General features: G+C 47.2%; 3 protein-coding genes across 3 annotated transcripts; 2 read left to right on the top strand and 1 right to left on the bottom strand.

Annotated features, from left to right (window-relative positions):
• Nucleotides 1-354: 354 nt before the first annotated feature.
• Nucleotides 355-1663, bottom strand: timm9 (translocase of inner mitochondrial membrane 9 homolog). Its single transcript, XM_077620617.1, has 4 exons — nucleotides 1242-1663; nucleotides 957-1022; nucleotides 781-876; nucleotides 355-700 (listed from the first exon to the last, which is right to left on the bottom strand). The coding sequence occupies exons 2-4, from the start codon at nucleotides 993-995 to the stop codon at nucleotides 566-568; spliced, it is 270 nt and encodes an 89-aa protein (XP_077476743.1). The 5' UTR covers nucleotides 996-1022; nucleotides 1242-1663; the 3' UTR covers nucleotides 355-565.
• On the top strand, nucleotides 942-16626 carry kiaa0586 (KIAA0586 ortholog). Its single transcript, XM_077620616.1, has 23 exons — nucleotides 942-1127; nucleotides 1269-1311; nucleotides 1978-2325; nucleotides 2761-2830; nucleotides 2909-3111; nucleotides 3846-3933; nucleotides 6653-6722; nucleotides 10483-10625; nucleotides 10964-11036; nucleotides 11155-11292; nucleotides 11365-11524; nucleotides 11588-11707; nucleotides 11767-12035; nucleotides 12964-13131; nucleotides 13198-13382; nucleotides 14294-14394; nucleotides 14461-14826; nucleotides 15084-15446; nucleotides 15518-15549; nucleotides 16008-16085; nucleotides 16169-16238; nucleotides 16307-16423; nucleotides 16489-16626. Exons 3-23 carry the CDS (start codon nucleotides 2127-2129, stop codon nucleotides 16560-16562), a joined length of 3087 nt encoding a protein of 1028 aa, XP_077476742.1. The 5' UTR covers nucleotides 942-1127; nucleotides 1269-1311; nucleotides 1978-2126; the 3' UTR covers nucleotides 16563-16626.
• On the top strand, nucleotides 4232-6272 carry irf2bpl (interferon regulatory factor 2 binding protein-like). Its single transcript, XM_077621379.1, has one exon. It carries the CDS (start codon nucleotides 4232-4234, stop codon nucleotides 5585-5587), a length of 1356 nt encoding a protein of 451 aa, XP_077477505.1. The 3' UTR covers nucleotides 5588-6272.
• Nucleotides 16627-16742: the final 116 nt, after the last annotated feature.

Below are 16742 nucleotides of genomic sequence, written 5' to 3'. Positions count from 1 at the left end.
ACAAAAAACAAAAAAAAAAAAAATTAAAAATAATCTTACTGTCCAGGACACAAATTAAAAAAAATAAAACAAGACACAGATGTAATTTTATAACCATTTCCCAAATATTAATCCATTAAGAGAAATTTAATTTAGAATGTTATTTATGTTAAAAACTAAAATTATTTGAGCACAAGCCAAGTCTTAAAATTATCAATTGATTCATAGAGTCGAGTTGTAACCTGCATAATTATTACAATAATATTTTTGATGAGATTAATAACCGGTAAATCTAATGAAATGTTTAAAAAAAAGTAATAGTGTGATCACAATTGTGTTATGCTCTATAATAAAAAAAAAACACTTTACAGGTAATCGCTTAATTGTATATTTTATGAATTCTCAAATTTAAAATGACAAACAAAAAAAAATGGCTTCATCACGTGAGCGCCGAGGACCGGCGTGATGACGTCAAAGCTGTCAAAATACTTGATGGATGGTTACAGCGCAGGCTCGTCATTTCACAAAAGCTTTACTTGGACACGCGCCATTGAAAGGAAGAGCGGCAGCTTCCGGTCTTCCTGCCTCATCTGGGCTGAGCCAGAAGACCCGCCTTGGCGGCCAACGCCTCGTTCTGCTGGATGTGGTACTCCTGGAAGCGCATGGAGATCCGCTGAGTCATCTTCAGGTACTTCTGGAGGCAAGACTCGGAGCAGCTCGACTGAGGAGGAAGAGGAGATGACACAAAATGGACGCCAGTCGCCGAGGACAGACGGCGTCCCCCAGCGGTGGGCTCCCTACCTCCTCAGGCCGGACCTCCCGGCTGGTGAAGTCCTTGACGCAGTCCATGAAGCAGTTCTCCGTCAGCTTGTTGTACGTGCCCAGGAACTCCTTGAACTGAAGGCAGGAAATGACGTCACACAACAACAGGTCCAACATGATAGATACACATTAACGAAAGTGAGATTTGCCATGACCTGTTTGATCTGGTCAGACTCTGACACCTGAACCGCCATGTTGAATATCAACGAACGAGACCACAGCTGGAAAAAAACATGTTTTGTTTCAATTTACAGCGGCATGAATCGTCCATTTTGTCGAAAGATAGTTGGAGGAAACATCAGCATTTAGCCTACAAGCTAGTCAAGGTAATCACATTTTATTTGTCTGTAGATGCTAGTCTACGCGACAATATTTTATTTTTATTTTGTACAATTGTTGTAATTAAGAAATAACGAGTTGTATCCCTTTTCCCCCCTCACCTGGTTTGACGTGAAAACCTTCAATAGGAGTGAAGGACGAGCGGACAGGACGCAATTGGAGTCGTGTACGGTAAGCGTCTGTAATAACTTTAAAATAGAACTAAAAAGCAACTAGAAAGGTGTAAACTATTAGATTCCCGAAATGCGCAAAAAAACGAGGTTAGAGCCGTCAATTGCTGCTCAAAAGGCAATGCGTGCGCCACAAAAAAAAGAGCTTCCGGATTTTACGAGGATGTGAAAGGTTCCGATGGGTCAATGTGACTAATAAAACTTTTTCAATATTTTCTGTGAATAGTCAAATTGGATACAAAATTTAACAATGAATTCTAATTGTAGTCTATGTAACGTTTTATTATTATTAATTATTTTAGTATTCGATGTTTAGTAGAGTGACATCAAAACATTCGCGTGGATCTTTGACCTGCAAAATGTACGGAGCTGTCAAGCCAGCTTGTCTATTTTTCACACTTTTTCTCTACAAAATTTTAAACTTGGCATTAAAATAAATTAAATAAATAAAACTACAAAAAAATGTGATGATAATGCTTGTTTGTGTTACATTTGGAAATACATTTCAAATAAACGATGTTGGACAGAGTGAGACATCTTCACATTGGCGAGGATCTCCTCTGACCCGGAAACAGGAAGTAAACTGTTTTTAACAAGAGGCAAACTTGTCCACTTTTGACGCTTTCACGGATACTACTCTCTCCTTAATCTTTTTTTTGTTACTCAGACGAACTTTTCAACATTACAAGCGCTATTTTATGGAACTAAAATAGTTTTTCCAGCGCTGACAGTCCACTGCCAACGAAATTGCTCGAGTCACTTGAAGCGGGAAATTTGATTAGCCGAAGCTAGCCGAGTCGTAATTCGAGCTTTCAGATGAGCGTTTTGTGGTCACGTTCGGATATAAACCGGCGTCCACTGGCAGCCAAAATTGGTCCCGAAGCTGGTTCGGTCCGTTTGTCGATTCAAAGAGTGGCTGGAGAGTCCCAGGGGTGCAACTCCAGACCCCCAAAGTCGGCCGGACACAAGCCGAATAGAGGAGTTCCTCGACGGTCGTCGTTTCGCTCAGAAGCCGGTGAGTGTGACGTCACACGGATCTTGCCCCCAGGAAGAACAAATTAAGAATAAAAAAAAAAAATAGTATTCTCTGTGATAACTTTTGTGTGGCGCAGAATATAATATAAATATTTCTTGTACAGTTTACTTTTCATCCAAATAATCGTCACCATAAGAATAATAAAATGTAAATATCCATTGCAATATATCACCAAGCTTTACCTAATTGACCTAAAAAATAGTTACCTGTATTTCTATGTTTTTAATTGGACTCATTTTTATATATACGCATTTTAAATACGTTTCCATAATTTTATTCTCTTTCTTTTGTTTTTAATGAATTCTCCTTTTTTGCCATTTCAAATGTTATTTTCATATTGTTCAATATAAATTCAGGCATGGAGCAGTGAACATAATTTGTTATTAATATTTTTCTTGACCTCCCGACCCGCAGGTCACGACCTCCAGACGTGCCGTTTTGAGGCGGGCTCTCGGGGGGCCGTGTTGGCGGCTCTCCGGCAGCGGTGAGTGCGCACGACTGCCTATCTTTTTGTTCTTCCTTTTCATCTGTAATTGATGTTTTTTGTTTTTTTGCCCATCAGTGCTCACAGCGCCCCCCAATGGCGGGAGGAGAAATGTCGGCCGTCAGAGCCTCAGCGTGGGATTTCGCGGGACCCCACGCTGTTTACGGGGGCTCATCGGGCGGTCGTCCTTGAGAGTTTTCACCCTTCAATTGCGGACACCCTGGCCCCGCCCCAGGCCCCGCCCCATGTCCCGCCCACGGCTCGACCGGAAGACCCCGCAGGTACGCAAATGTGTCGACCGAGGGATTTGAGCTTTTGTTGCCATAGAAACAGCATCCTTTCTCCGTCTCGGGAGGGAGGGATACGGGTTGTCACGGCAACAAGGCTGCTGCTATTTTTATCCTCTCGGCAGAACAATGGCGGCGGCCTCGTTTTGTTTTTACCTCGACGCGTGGGCGGCCGTTGACCGCGATAGGCGTCCGATCTGTTTGGAGCGGGAAAGGCTGGCAGCAATCAATGGATTAGTCGGGATGGAAAGTTTAAAAAAATATAATAATAATTTTTACACAAGCAAATACACTCAAAATGTTTCTTATTTACATATTTTCACTGCCAACCTGCCCAGTCCAAGCGGATGTCCATCGTTATCAGCAAATTCAGTTTTTTAAAATTAAATATCTGAAAAGGATAATGAGGAATTAAAAAAAAACATTTAAAATGTATTCAATTTAAATGTAGTTCTGCCAAAGACACTGTTTTTTGGGGAATTATTCTTAATTATTATTATTTTTTAAAGTAAACGTTGGAGAATATTATTGAATTAGTTTATACTACCAAGAAATTTCCTTTTTTTTCTTAAATTATTCATTTTATGAATTCAAATTTTGATTTTCCCTTTTTTTTTTAATTTATTTTTTTAGTGTGCCATTTTTCCATATTTAGTCTTATTGATTCATCTTTCCACGTATGCATTTTGCTTTATGGCATATATTTCTTTGTTCAATGTCATTGGCAGCCGATTCGCCGAGCGTCTCGGAGCGGTCGGCAAGGACGGACGGCGGGAGCGATCCGGTTGCCACGGCGACACGCCCGGACCCCCCCAGGTGAGCCACGTCCCCCGGATTCCGATGCTTCTCATTTGCACGCGGGTTTCCATGGCGACGCCCGCATTTTCCCTCCGCCGAAAGGCTTTGTCTTGGCGCGTCTGGGGTGATGTCACTTACGACCGAGGGGAAGGGGGGGCGGGATCTGGCCCGCGCGGGGGGAGGGTTGCGCGCTTGTTTGCGATGAGGCCCCGCCCCCCCCTCTCCCTCAATGCAGCAGCCCGCCGAAAGAGAAAAGAAAGAGAGTGTTTTCCCGCACTCTGCGCTTCGGCGTTTTTTTTTTCTCCCCCGAGCGCCCATGTCTGGCCATCCGCAGGCGACGCCGCCGCCGCCGCAGCCGCAGCCGGCGCGGAGGCGGTCCTGTTACCTCTGCGACCTCCCCCGCATGTCGTGGGCCATGATCTGGGACTTCGGCGAGCCCGTGTGCCGCGGCTGCGTCAACTACGAGGGCGCCGACCGCGTCGACTTCGCCATCGAGACGGCCCGCCGTCTCCGGCGGGCTCACGGGCCGCGGGACGGGAAACCCGGCAGGGAGGCCCGCCGTCCGCCCCCTTTCGGCGACGCCAGGGTTCGCTCGGACTACCGGGGCGGGCCGCCCGACGGCGCCAAGGCGGACGAGGGGCCGCCCGAGCTCAACCGCCAGAGCCCCGACTCCGGGGGCGGGGGTCACGGCGGTCCCCCCGACCTGCCGCCCCAGCCGGCGGCCAGCGGCGGCGAGTCGGAGCGGGAGTCCAGGGACGAACGCGGGAACGCCGAGACGCTGAGCGAGCTGAGCGAAAGCCTCCGCAACCGGCGGGAGGACTGGCCGGGAAAACCCGAGGCGGTCCGGAGCACCCTGCTGGCCCTGTCCGGCTGCGCCCCCTTCCGGGTCCGCTTCAAGAAGGACCACGGCCTGGTGGGGCGCGTCTTCGCCTTCGACGTGGCGTCCGGGGCGAACGGCGGCGACCACCGGCTCAAGGTCTTCATCGAGTACCCGGCCGGCTCCGGGAACGTCTTCTGCGGCGCCTCGGGGGCGGCCGAGCGCATGCGGCGGGACTGCGCCAAGGACCCCGGCCGGGGGCCGTCGTCGGGCGGCTTCAAGCACTTGGAGTACGAGAAGAAGCACGGCTCGGGCGACTGGAGGCCGCTGGGGGACTTGCTGCCCGAACCATTACGGCTCTTCAAGGAGCGGCCGAGCGGGGACTCGCTCCCGGAACCCCACGTGGACGGCGCCCGCCCGCCGCCGCCCTCCCCCGGGGCCAGGAAGAGGAAGCCGTCCCCGGAACGGCGGCGGACCGACGACCCGGAGGGTCCGGCCCCGCCCGGCTCCCCCGCCGCGTCCCCCGGCAAGGCGGACGGACCCCCGTCGCCCTCGCCGTCCCCGGCGGCGGGCGGCGGCGGTGGCGGCGGCGGGGAGGCGCTGCGTTGCACGCTGTGTCGCGAGCGGCTGGAGGACACGCACTTTGTCCAGTGCCCGTCCGCCGCCCAGCACAAGTTTTGCTTCCCGTGCTCGCGGGACAGCATCGAGGCGCAGGGCGGCGCCGCAGAGGTCTACTGCCCTAGCGGGGACAAGTGCCCCCTGGTGGGCTCCGACATGCCCTGGGCCTTCATGCAAGGGGAGATCGCCACCATCTTGGCGGGGGACGTCAAAGTCAAGAAAGAGAGGGACCCTTGACGCCCGAAAGCGGGCCGTCCACCGCCGCCGGTTGCCGCGGGGATAGACGTCGACGGCTGCCGGCCCTCCTTCTGAAAAAGCAATAGATCGGATCGGACCCCTTTGGAAAAGTCTAACTGATGTTGCAACTTTTTATTCAAATGGAAACTAATCTGATGAACTCATCGTCTGCCATTGTCGGCGGTACACGTCCAATCCATTGGGATATTTGTATTTTTCCATGGCAAAAAACTGGACAAAAATGTTCTATTTTTTGTTTTTGTTTTTTGTATTGAATAAAAAAACATTCATGAACTCATTGCCTGAACTAAGACGGAAGCCTTCGAAGCCAGTCTTCCCAGTTTAAAACCAATTGGACGTCTCTGGTCGTCAACGGCAGGCTTGACCTTTGTTTTAGTTTTTTTTAATATTGACATTTTTACGGCTTTTCTACATGTTGACGTGCCATTGTGGAGTTGTGTCGTCGTCGTGTCCAAAATGTCCCAAAGTCAATAAATTATGTCAAGCGGTTTCAACATGCTTTCGCTTTATTTATTTATTTTCCGTTCGGCGCTGTTGCCGCGGCAGATGTGTCGCCTAGCAACAGAGCCTTCTGCAGCAGGCGCGCTCGCATCCCATCATGATCCCATCGTAAACGGTCCGATTCGCTTAATTCGTACGCGAGGAGAAAAAAAAATCACCAATTTTAAGGGCCATTTTGAGCAAAAATGAGGTTAAATATTTGACAAAAAAATCTATTTGTCCATTCACTCCTTTTCATTTTCAGCTCCACGCTCTAAAAACATTTTTAAAAAAATAGATTGTAGATTTTGTGCAAATTCATCTAAAAACATTTAAAAAAAATATTTTTTGATGAATTTGCCCAAAATCTACAGGAAGTGAATTTTGGAGAAAAACAAAATGTGACCTTGAACTGACCCAGCCTGTACAGGAAGTGATGTAAACTCTACAGGAAGTGACTCATGGTGGAGGCACCGAAGCATCAACATGCAATTTATACAGAAATAGTTTTTTTCTATATTCATTTTAATATGCATGTCCAACCATGTTGATTTGTTCCCGCAGGGAGGAGCTTCGTCCCAGCGTTGTTTCCGTGGCAACCCAGGCCAACCACACTTTAGTGGCGACCGCCAAGGTGAGGACAAATAATGCCATTACTTTCATTTTTACGTTCATTTAATTCGTTATTTTTTATGGTTGCTAAAAAAAATAAGCAGGCCTTTTTTTTAACCCCAAAATATAAATATGTTTAAACTTGTCTTAAATGGGCCCGGCGGCTTGAGTGGTTAGCACGTCAGCCTCACAGCTCTGGGGTCCTGGGTTCAAATCCAGGTCAGTCCTCCTGTGTGGAGTTTGCATGTTCTCCCCGGGCCCGCGTGGGTTTTCTCCAGGTACTTCGGGTTTCCTCCCACATCCCCAAAAACATGCATCCTAGGCTATCGCGCACAGGTGTCAAAGTGGCGGCCCGGGGGCCAAATCTGGCCCGCCGCATCATTTTGTGTGGCCCGGGAAAGTAAACCTTGAGTGGTGACTTTCTGTTTTAGGATCAAATTCAAATGATAGATATAGATGTATATTAAATTTCCAGATTTTCCCCCTTTTAAATCAATCATTGTCATTTTTGAATCCATTTTTTCCGTGTTTTTAGTTCAAAAATCATTTTGTAAAATCTAAAAACATATCTAAAAAAAGCTAAAATAAACATTGTTTTAGATCTATTAAAAACGGAATATTCAGGGCTTTTAATCCAGCAATTTTTTAATCCATTTTTTCTGTTTTTAGTTCAAAAATAATTTTGTAAAATCTAAAAATATATCTAAAAAAAGCTAAAATAAACATTGTTTTAGATCTATAAAAAACGGAATATTCAGAGCTTTAAATCCAGTTCTTTTAATCCATTTATATAAAAAAAATCTAAATATATCTAAAATGGTCCGGCCCACGTGAAATCAAGTTGACGTTAAAGCGGCCCGCGAACCAACCCGAGTCTGACACCCTTGGTGTACCCTATCGACTGATTTATTTGATTTTATCGTGATAACAATTTTAGTATTGGTCCATATATAAAGCGGAGTGGATTATAAGGCGCCCTGTGTATTTTGGAGAAAATTGAAGACTTTTAAGTGCGCCTTATAGTCGTGAAAATACGGTAGTCATTTATTTAACAGGGCAAACTAAAAAAAGGAGCAAAAGTGAGTGCTTTGGTTTCAACTTCTAAAGAGGAAACTTTCCACAATACTAGTGTCCTGCGAGTGCAATCAGTGGATTGGCATCAGGTGCTTGTCGTTGCCCAACCCCCGCTGCTTCAAAGTTTGTCAGCTCGCTCGGTCGGTCGGTCGGTCGGGGCTGGAAGGCTTGAGCAAAAGCAAAAGCTGCTCGACCACCTCCCCTCCCTCCCACAGCGGCCCAACCAACCCCCGTCCATTCAACTTTTTTTTATTAGCTATGTATGTGCCTTTATCACCTTTGCAAAGCCACCCCTGCCTGGTAGAAACTGTCAAGAGCTAATTCAAGACTTTTTTTTTGGACCTATTTCAAACGTGGGCCATCAAAAGTGCAAACTTTTGACCATTTTCACCCATTTAAGAGTGCCCAGTTGAATGATATTTTACCCATTTGGTTATATACACAGCTGTGTATGATGACAATAAAGGCTTTTGATTTGATATAAAGGCGTAACATCCCATAAGACTAGGCTTTTATATTCAAACGATTCCACAAAATGTAGCTTTTCATAAAGAGCAAGCTTTCCACAATACTAGTGTCCTGCGAGTGCAATCAGTGGATTGGCGTCAGGTGCTTCTCACAGCACAACCCCCGCTGGTTCAACTTTGCCAGCTCGTTCCGTGCTGGATGACTTGAACGGAAAGCTGCTCTCTCCCCTCCCTCCCTCCCTCCCTCCCACAGCGGCCCAACCCCCGTCCATTGAACTTTTTCACCAATGTATGTGCCTTTGTCACCTTTGCAAATCTAAACTGTCAAGAGCCCATTCAAGCCTTTTTTTCGGACCTATTTGAAACATGGGCCATCAAAGTGCCAACTTTTGACCATTTTCACCCATTTAAGAGCGCCCTGATGAATGATATTTCACCCATTTGGTTATATACGCAGCTGTGTATGATGACAATAAAGGCTTTTGATTTGATATAAAGGCATAACATCCCATAAGACTAGGCTTATATATTCAAAAGATTCCACAAAATGTAGGTTTTCATAAAGAGCAAGCTTTCCGCAATACTAGTGTCCTGCGAGTGCAATCAGTGGATTGGCGTCAGGTGCTTGTTTGGGCCCAACCCCCGCTGGTTCAAAGTTTGTCAGCTCGGTCGGTCGCTGCTGGATGACTTGAACAGAAAGCTGCTCTCTCCCCTCCCACCCAAAGCGACCCAACCCCTCCCTGTTCATTCAATTTTGTATGTGCCTTTGTCACCTTTGCAAAGCTAAACTGTCAAGAGCCAATTCAAGACTTTTTTTGGACCTATTTGAAACATGGGCCATCAAAGTGCAAACTTTTGACGATTTTCGCCCATTTAAGAGTGCCCCGATGAATGATATTTCACCCATTTGGTTATAAACGAAGCTGTGTATGATGACAATAAAGGCTTTTGATTTGATATAAAGGCCTAGCATCCCATAAGACTAGGCTTTCATTTCAAACGATTCCACAAAATGTAGGTTTTCATAAAGAGGAAGCCTTTCCGCAATACTAGTGTCCTACGAGTCCAATCAGTGGATTGGCGTCAGGTGCGTCTCGCAGCCCAACCCCCGCTGGTTCAAGTTTGTCAGCTCGGTCGGGGCTGGATGGTTTGGAACGAAAAAGCTGCCCCCACCCTAAACCCACGCTGGCCCAACCCCCGTCGATGCAACTTTGCCACCTATGTCTGTTCAATTCGATTTCATGTGGGCCGGACCATTTTAGATAGAATATTTAGATTTTTTTTTTAACAATTGGATTATAAGAACTGGATCAAAAGCCCTTAATATTCCGTTTTTTATAGATATAAAACTGTTTATTTGAACTTTTTTTTCTTAGTAAGGGAAAACATCTAATAATCATTTGTTTTTTATCTCAATTTTTTTTAAAATTATATTCAATATTAAAGTGAAAAACCAAAAATATTTTTTATATATTTATTTTTAGATTTTACAAAATGCTTTTTGACCTAAAAACACTTAAAGAAAAAAAATGCCGGGCCATTTTAGATATAATATTTAGATTTTTTTTTAAAAATTGGATTATAAGAACTGGATCAAAAGCCCTAAATATTGTTTATTTGAACTTTTTTCTTAGTAAGGGAAAACATCTAATAATCATTTGTTTTTCATTTCATTTAAAAAAAAAATATATATTCAATATTAAAGTGGAAAACCAAAAATATTTTTTATATATTTCTTTTTAGATTTTACAAACTGCCTTTGACCTAAAAACACCAAAAGAAAAAAATTGATAAAAATTGCAATTATTGATTTAAAAAGGGGAAAATCAGGAAATATAATATACATCTATAATCTTGATCCTAAACCAGAAAGTCGGCACTCATCATTGACTTACTCGGGCCGCACAAAATGAGGCGGTGGGCCAGATTTGGCCCCCGGGCCGCCACTTTGACGTCCAATTTTACTTCTATTAAACACATTTAATTACTATTAAACCACTAGTTATGTGTTACTTTGTTAATAGATGGCGAATTAGAAGAAATAAATCATTTTTTCCAATGCAATATCCTGTTTTTGGTGTTTTTTCAGAGGGTTGGAACAAATTCATTTGTTTTTAGTTCATTTCAATGGGAAACGTTCGCTCGAGTGACGAGTAAATCGACATACGAGCTCAGTCCCTGTACGAATTAAGCTCGTATCTCGAGGTGCCACTGTATATGCAAACGTTTGCCCGCACGCAGACGTCCGCCTTGGACGAGGCCCGTCGACGTCTGCGTCACATTCAGAGGCAGAAGAAAGTTCTGGAAGAGAACATGGCCACCTTGGAGAGGGCCCGGGCTGGAGAGGTCTTGCGTTGCCAACTGGAGGCGCTGGCTGCTAACAGGTAGCTTAGCTTAGCTTAGCATAGCTTGGAGGGGGACATTGTTTTCATTGTTTGGAGTTACCATCTTTTTTTTTTAAATAGGAAGATATGGAAATGTAACCGCAAAAAGGAATCAGCTATTGGGAGGGCTTTTTGGGGGGTGATTGATTTTTGTTAGCGAAGACAGCTAGTAGCATTTGTCTTAATTGTAGAAAAAAAAAGGATTAAGCTATTGAGAGTTGTCTTTTGTGTAATTTTTGGTAGAGAATGCTGCTATGAGCTTTTGTCAATTTAAATGTAAATTTACCCAAAAAAGGAATAAGCTATTGAGAGGTTTTTTTGGGGTGTGATTTTGTCAGCCAATCCAGCGAGCAGGCTCGCATCAAGAAGACCGTGGACGCCTGGATTCACCTGATGGGCCGCGACGTGCAGGTCGGCGGTCGGCGCCCGGCGCGAGCCCCTCCCACCTCGCGATCGTCGGCGAGGCGGATCGGACGTCTGTCGCCGACACTCCTTTCAACTTTCTTCTCACCGACGACGCCATCCGCAGGCCAGAGTGGAGGCGGAGTCTTCCCATCGCCGACCCGTCCCGGCGCCGTCCAGCAGAAGCTCCGCCTACGCCAGCCGGCCGACCAGCTCACTCAAGGCCACGGGCCGGGGACTCCGTGGCCGACCCGCCGCCAGACTGGTACTTCTTCCTTCCTTCCTTCCCCGTCGGGCCGATCTAGCCACGCCCACTTTGGATCCTCCGACATCCCAGGCGCCGCCGGCCGCCCTCGCCGCCCCGCTCCCGGCGGACGGCGAGGCGTACCTGACGCGTCTTTACGGGAGAGCGCCGCGGGACGTGAAAAGGAGCCTCCCCCTGAGATCCACGCCCTTTGAAAGGAAGCCCCGCCCCCTGATGGCAAATGACGCGAGAGGTCAGACACCCACGCCGCGGCGCTTTTGAACGGAATGGAAATTTCTTGATGACCTCTTCTCAGGGCCAAAGTGGAAAGCCCCTCCCCCGCCGTCCTCCCGCTCAGCGCCCGCCCCGCGCCGGCCCCCCCACCCGACCTCCGGCGTGGCTCCTCCTCCTCCTCCCGCCGTCGCCATCCCACTAGGTCAGTCTCGCATCCCCGATGTGAATTTCTGCCTAACCACCGTGCCGTCCCGCCCACAGCGCACCCGAGGATAGGCCCCTCCCCCAGGTGTCTTCAAACGACGACCCAACGTCCCGTCGTCCCGCCACCCGAGGAGCGTACGGCCCAAGAGCCTAGCGCACCCGATGCTAGCACAAAGGACCTTCGGGCGCCATCTCCTCGTGGGCTGGACCCTCTTACACCAGAACCAGAGCCAGACCCAGACCCTCCCGCCCCGGAGACCTCTTCCCGGTCGAGTCCGGTTCCCGTACAAGCAGAAGAAGAGGAAGAGTTGGACGTTGGGCTCGACGTGAGTGTAAAATCCAAAAACAAGTCACTTAAAAATGATAGCGACCATAAAACCAATTAAAAAAATAGCTTAGTAATGAAAAGGGATGCTAATTAGGCTTACTTTGTTCCCTGATTTGGCCCCACCCACTGAAAAAAAACCTCCAAAAAGAAGATTTCTGCTAGCATCCTATTCATAATCACGCTATAAACCACAGGTGTCCAAGTGGCGGCCCGGGGGCCAAATCTGGCCCGCCGCATCATTTTGTGCGGCCCGAGTAAGTAAATGATGAGTGCCGACTTTCTGTTTTAGGATCAAATTCAAATGAAGAGTATAGATGTATATTACATTTCCTGATTTTCCCCCTTTTAAATCAATCATTGTCATTTTTTAATCCATTTTTTCTGTGTTTTTAGTTCAAAAATCAATTTGTAAAATCTAAAAAAATATATAAAAAAGCTAAAATAAACATTGTTTTAGATCTATAAAAAACGGAATATCTTTTAATCCATTTATACAAAAAAAATCTAAATATTATATCTAAAATGGTACACGAGAAATGGAGTTGACGTTAACGCGGCCCGCGAACCAACCCGACTCTGACACCCTTGATATAACCAATTAAAAAATTAGCTTATTAATGAAAAGGGATGCTAATTAGGCTTACTTTGTTCACTGATTTGGCCCCGCCCACTAAAAAAATTCTGCAGAAAGATTTCTGCTAGCATCCTATTCATAATCACGCTATTAACTGTCATTCAGCTAGCGTAGCGCTAACGTTCCATGTTCCCAAATTCATTTTGTACACGTAAAATGGCATTAGTGCGGTCATTTTCTTGGCAGGGTCACTATTTTATTAGATCTCTAAAATTTGATCGTCAGTAGACGGATGTCATCCATATTGTTCAAACAAAAAATGGAAATGAAGAAAATGTTCTCTGCTTGCTAGCTTAAACGCCACTCGTCCACAAGCGAAAAGGAAGCCGGGGCGGGGGAAGACGATGAAGCTCCGCCCCCACCCGCCATCACGGTCCAGGCGATGGAGTCCGACACGGAAAAAGATCCGGAAGAAGCGAACGTATTCCCCGGAAGCCACTTTCTGTCCGTCGCCGATGTGGTACGACCCACGACGTCCAAAAAACCAAAACGCGGAACCAAAACCGACATGGATGTCTTTTTGCAGGGACAGGATTCGCTGGCGTCCGCCGAGGGCGAGGAAGGCGTCCGTCTGGACGGCGGTCCGTCTCCCCCTCCCGCGGACTACCAAGGTCCGGACTTCCCCCCCGGGAAGCGCGGTCTGCCGCCGTCCCTCCCCCAGAGTTGCGTGCCCAACTTGGACGACGACCTGCTCAACCGAATGGTGCAATGGTGAGAACTTGGAAACTGTTAAAATGTCAAAATTAATGACACAAAACTGCCCTCCAATGAATAGCAAGTCACCAAAAATGTATTTATTAATTTAGAAAGTGACCCCGAAATTGCAAAAAAAAATGGAAAACTGGTGAAAAACAGCAAAAAACATGCAAAAAAACTAGAAATTGGCCAAAAAATCCCCCCCATGTTAAGAGGAATTGACCTCAAATTTATAGAAAGTGACCCAGAAATTGCAAAAAAAAGTGAAAATTGATGAAAAACTGAAAGAAATGGCAAAAAATCTACAGAAATTGAAAAAAAAAAAAAAGAATTTAAAACTGAAATAAACAACAAAAAATGTATTGGTCCAAAAATGCCCCCAAATAAATAGGAAGTGACCAAAAACCTACATAAACTGACCCGGAAATTAAAAAAAATAATGTTAAAATTTATGAAAATCTGCAAAAAAAAAGCAAAAAAAAACCTAAAAAATAAACTAAAGAATTACATTATTTTTAAAAAGTGAACCTAAACTGCATTTACAAAAGCATTAATTTTGATTCCGTGCAGTACCATTTTGGCCACCAGTCTATGATACTGCTCCTCTAAAGCAAATATCCCAACTGTTTTTGAGCTCCGTCACCCTTTTTCCATTACAAAAATTTCTAGACCACCGGCCAAAAATTTCTAACTCTGTCTTTTACAATATAAAGTCATTCTTACCCACATTCTTTCAAACAAACACCCCAAAAAAAGTATTTCACTGTGTAATTCCTCACACCGACCTTACGTTGTCAAACGTCAAAGTCCCCCAACAGCTTCCGTTTTTTTGCGGCGTTTACTAAAGGTGTTGCGTCTCGGTGAAGTCAAGCACCCCCACGTAAGAGTGGGCCTTTTTTTGACACCCGCATCTCGCCGCCATTCAGGGTGGAACAGCAGCTGATGACGAGGTTGATCCGGGAGCAGTACCGGCCTCCCGTCCCCGAACCCAAAGCGCCATCAGAAAGCAGTCGCTCCTCAGACGCGGGTGAGCAAAAACCCCCAGGAAAGCCGCCTTTTTTTGTGTGCCAACGCTCGTATTTTTGCACCGCAGGGGAAGCGGCTGGGGGCGGAGACGTTCCGCGCTCGCTCCTGGGCGCCGGAGACCGCGTGGACCCGACTCTGGTGCAGAACCTGGTTCATCAGGTTTTGGCCGAGATGATGGACGAGGTTCTGGAAGCTGAGGAATTTTCCGTACCCACGCCGATTCCCCAACCGGCTCCGAGTCCCGGGGTTGCCGGTCCTTCCCCGGAGGAGCTTCCCGAAGAAGTTCCCGCCATGCCCACCGTCACCACGCCCCTCCCCACTCCTCTTCCGAGTCCCGTCCCGTCCACGAGAGACCCCTCGCCGCTCCCCACGCCTCCTCCGTCGGAACCGAGCCAATCGCCAGTGGACGATTTGCCCGTCGCACCACAACCAGGTTGGACAACCAGAGCTATTTTTGCTATTAGCGTGATTAGCAATCATTATTTCGCCGACCAATAGAGGGCAGTGTCTCGCTTTGGAAGCAACTGTATTTTCTGCACTATAAGGTTCCACTAAAAGACTTCAATTTTCTCAAAATCTGTCAGTCAATATCGGTCAGCTATTGTACGAAATTATTTTTCAGCACAGCTCCCTCTAGTGGAGGTATAACAAAATCCCCTACTACTTCTACTTCTTGGTTTATGTCGTCAGAAGCGGTAGCCACGCCCCTTCCCAGCCCCGAGCAGAACCCGGACGGGGTCCCAAACGAGGTCCCGGACGAGACGTCCTCGCCGTCCCTCCTTCAATTGGACGGCCGGGAGGAGAGCGGAGGAGCGGCGGACGTTCCAGAAGAAGTGCTTCCCTCGCCGCCGCCACCGCCAAAGTCGCCACCCATGGCCGATCCGGACCCCGCCTCCTCCTCCTCGTCCTCCTCTTCCGAGGACAGCGCCAGCACCACCGCCAGCACCAGCGGCGGCGACAGCGGCACCGTGACGGGAAGCGATACGGGACTCCGAATGGTGTCGGAAGGAGAACTGCTGATCAGCTTCAACCACGCCGACGCCACCGCCACGGGTACGCCCAGCGAGCCACGTGGATCCGAGACCTTCTCGTTTGGCTCACCTTCCTCTTTTTTGTTTCTTCAGAGCTGGGAAGTTCGGCAAGTTCTTTTCAAGAGGTGAGCACTAAAACTCCAACTCTAGAAAACTTCAAAATAGACGGAAAATGTACATATGAACGTGTCTGCCTCGTAGTTCTGGGGCCGTGGGTTCGATTCCCAGCTGGGTCCTCGCTGTGTGGACTTTGCATGTTCCCCCAACCCCCCCCCCCCCCCCCCCGAGCTTGCGTGGGTTTTCTCCGGGTACTCGGCTTTCCTCCCACAGTCCCAAAACAGGCATGCTAGGCTAATTGGATGCTAAATATTCCCTAGCTATGCGTTTAATTGGTTGTTTGTCTCCTTGTGGCTTGCAATTGGCTGAACACTAGTTAGCTGGGATAGGCTTGTGAGGATAAGCGTTTCAGAAAATGAATGAATATGTTATTTTAACATCATTTTTCATTTTTTGAATTTGCCAGCCCTCCTCAAAGCTTTCACTTCCTGTTTGCCCTGTGACCACTTCCTGTTTCATTTTCTAGAATCCCGATCCTCCCAGTGAAGGAGAAGTGGTCGGCGCCCCGGTGGCCGGGACGGCGCCCGCGGAAAACAGAATGGCGGTACTGACGCCGGCGCCGACCTTGACCTTGATCTTGACCTTGACCTTGATCTTGACCTTGACCTTTGACTCTCCGTTTCATAGCCATGGCAGGACGAGCTGAGCTTAGGGGAGGTGTCGCCCTCCGCCGTGTCCAGATTCGACCAAAGCAAAGGTACGGCGTGGCGGGCGCGGCGATCCTGCCACGGAATGGCGCCCTGACGACGTGCTGTCCCTCCGCAGAAGCCGTTTTGGACGCGACGGATGAGAGCATGGACCTCGACCCGACGTTGACCCCCGGCCTCCTAGGTCGACCCTCTCGGGCCCCAAGGGAAGGCGGAGTCTTGGCTCCGCCATCAGGTAGGCCCTCGCAAAACGTTCAAATACCAGGACGGCTACGTTACCGGGACGACATTGTGTCGTAGAACCGGCAGAAGCCACGCCCACGTCGCCCGACAAGATGATGTCATCGTCGGACAGCTCGACCGATTTCTTCTAATTTTCCCATTTAGTTTGCTATTTTTTTAGTGACATTATTTTAATAAAAATAAGGGGAAAACTCATTCAGTTTGTCTAATTGAAAAAATATATATATTAAATGAGAATTTTTTAATTTGCTTAATTTTTAAAACATTTTTTTATTAAATGAGAATTTTTTCATTCAATTCAATTCAATTCA

Source organism: Stigmatopora argus, chromosome 15, assembly GCF_051989625.1.
Source record: "Stigmatopora argus isolate UIUO_Sarg chromosome 15, RoL_Sarg_1.0, whole genome shotgun sequence".
Taxonomy (NCBI): domain Eukaryota; kingdom Metazoa; phylum Chordata; class Actinopteri; order Syngnathiformes; family Syngnathidae; genus Stigmatopora; species Stigmatopora argus.
The sequence above is the reverse complement of the archived record's forward strand: the minus strand, read 5'-3'. Positions and strand labels throughout refer to the sequence as shown.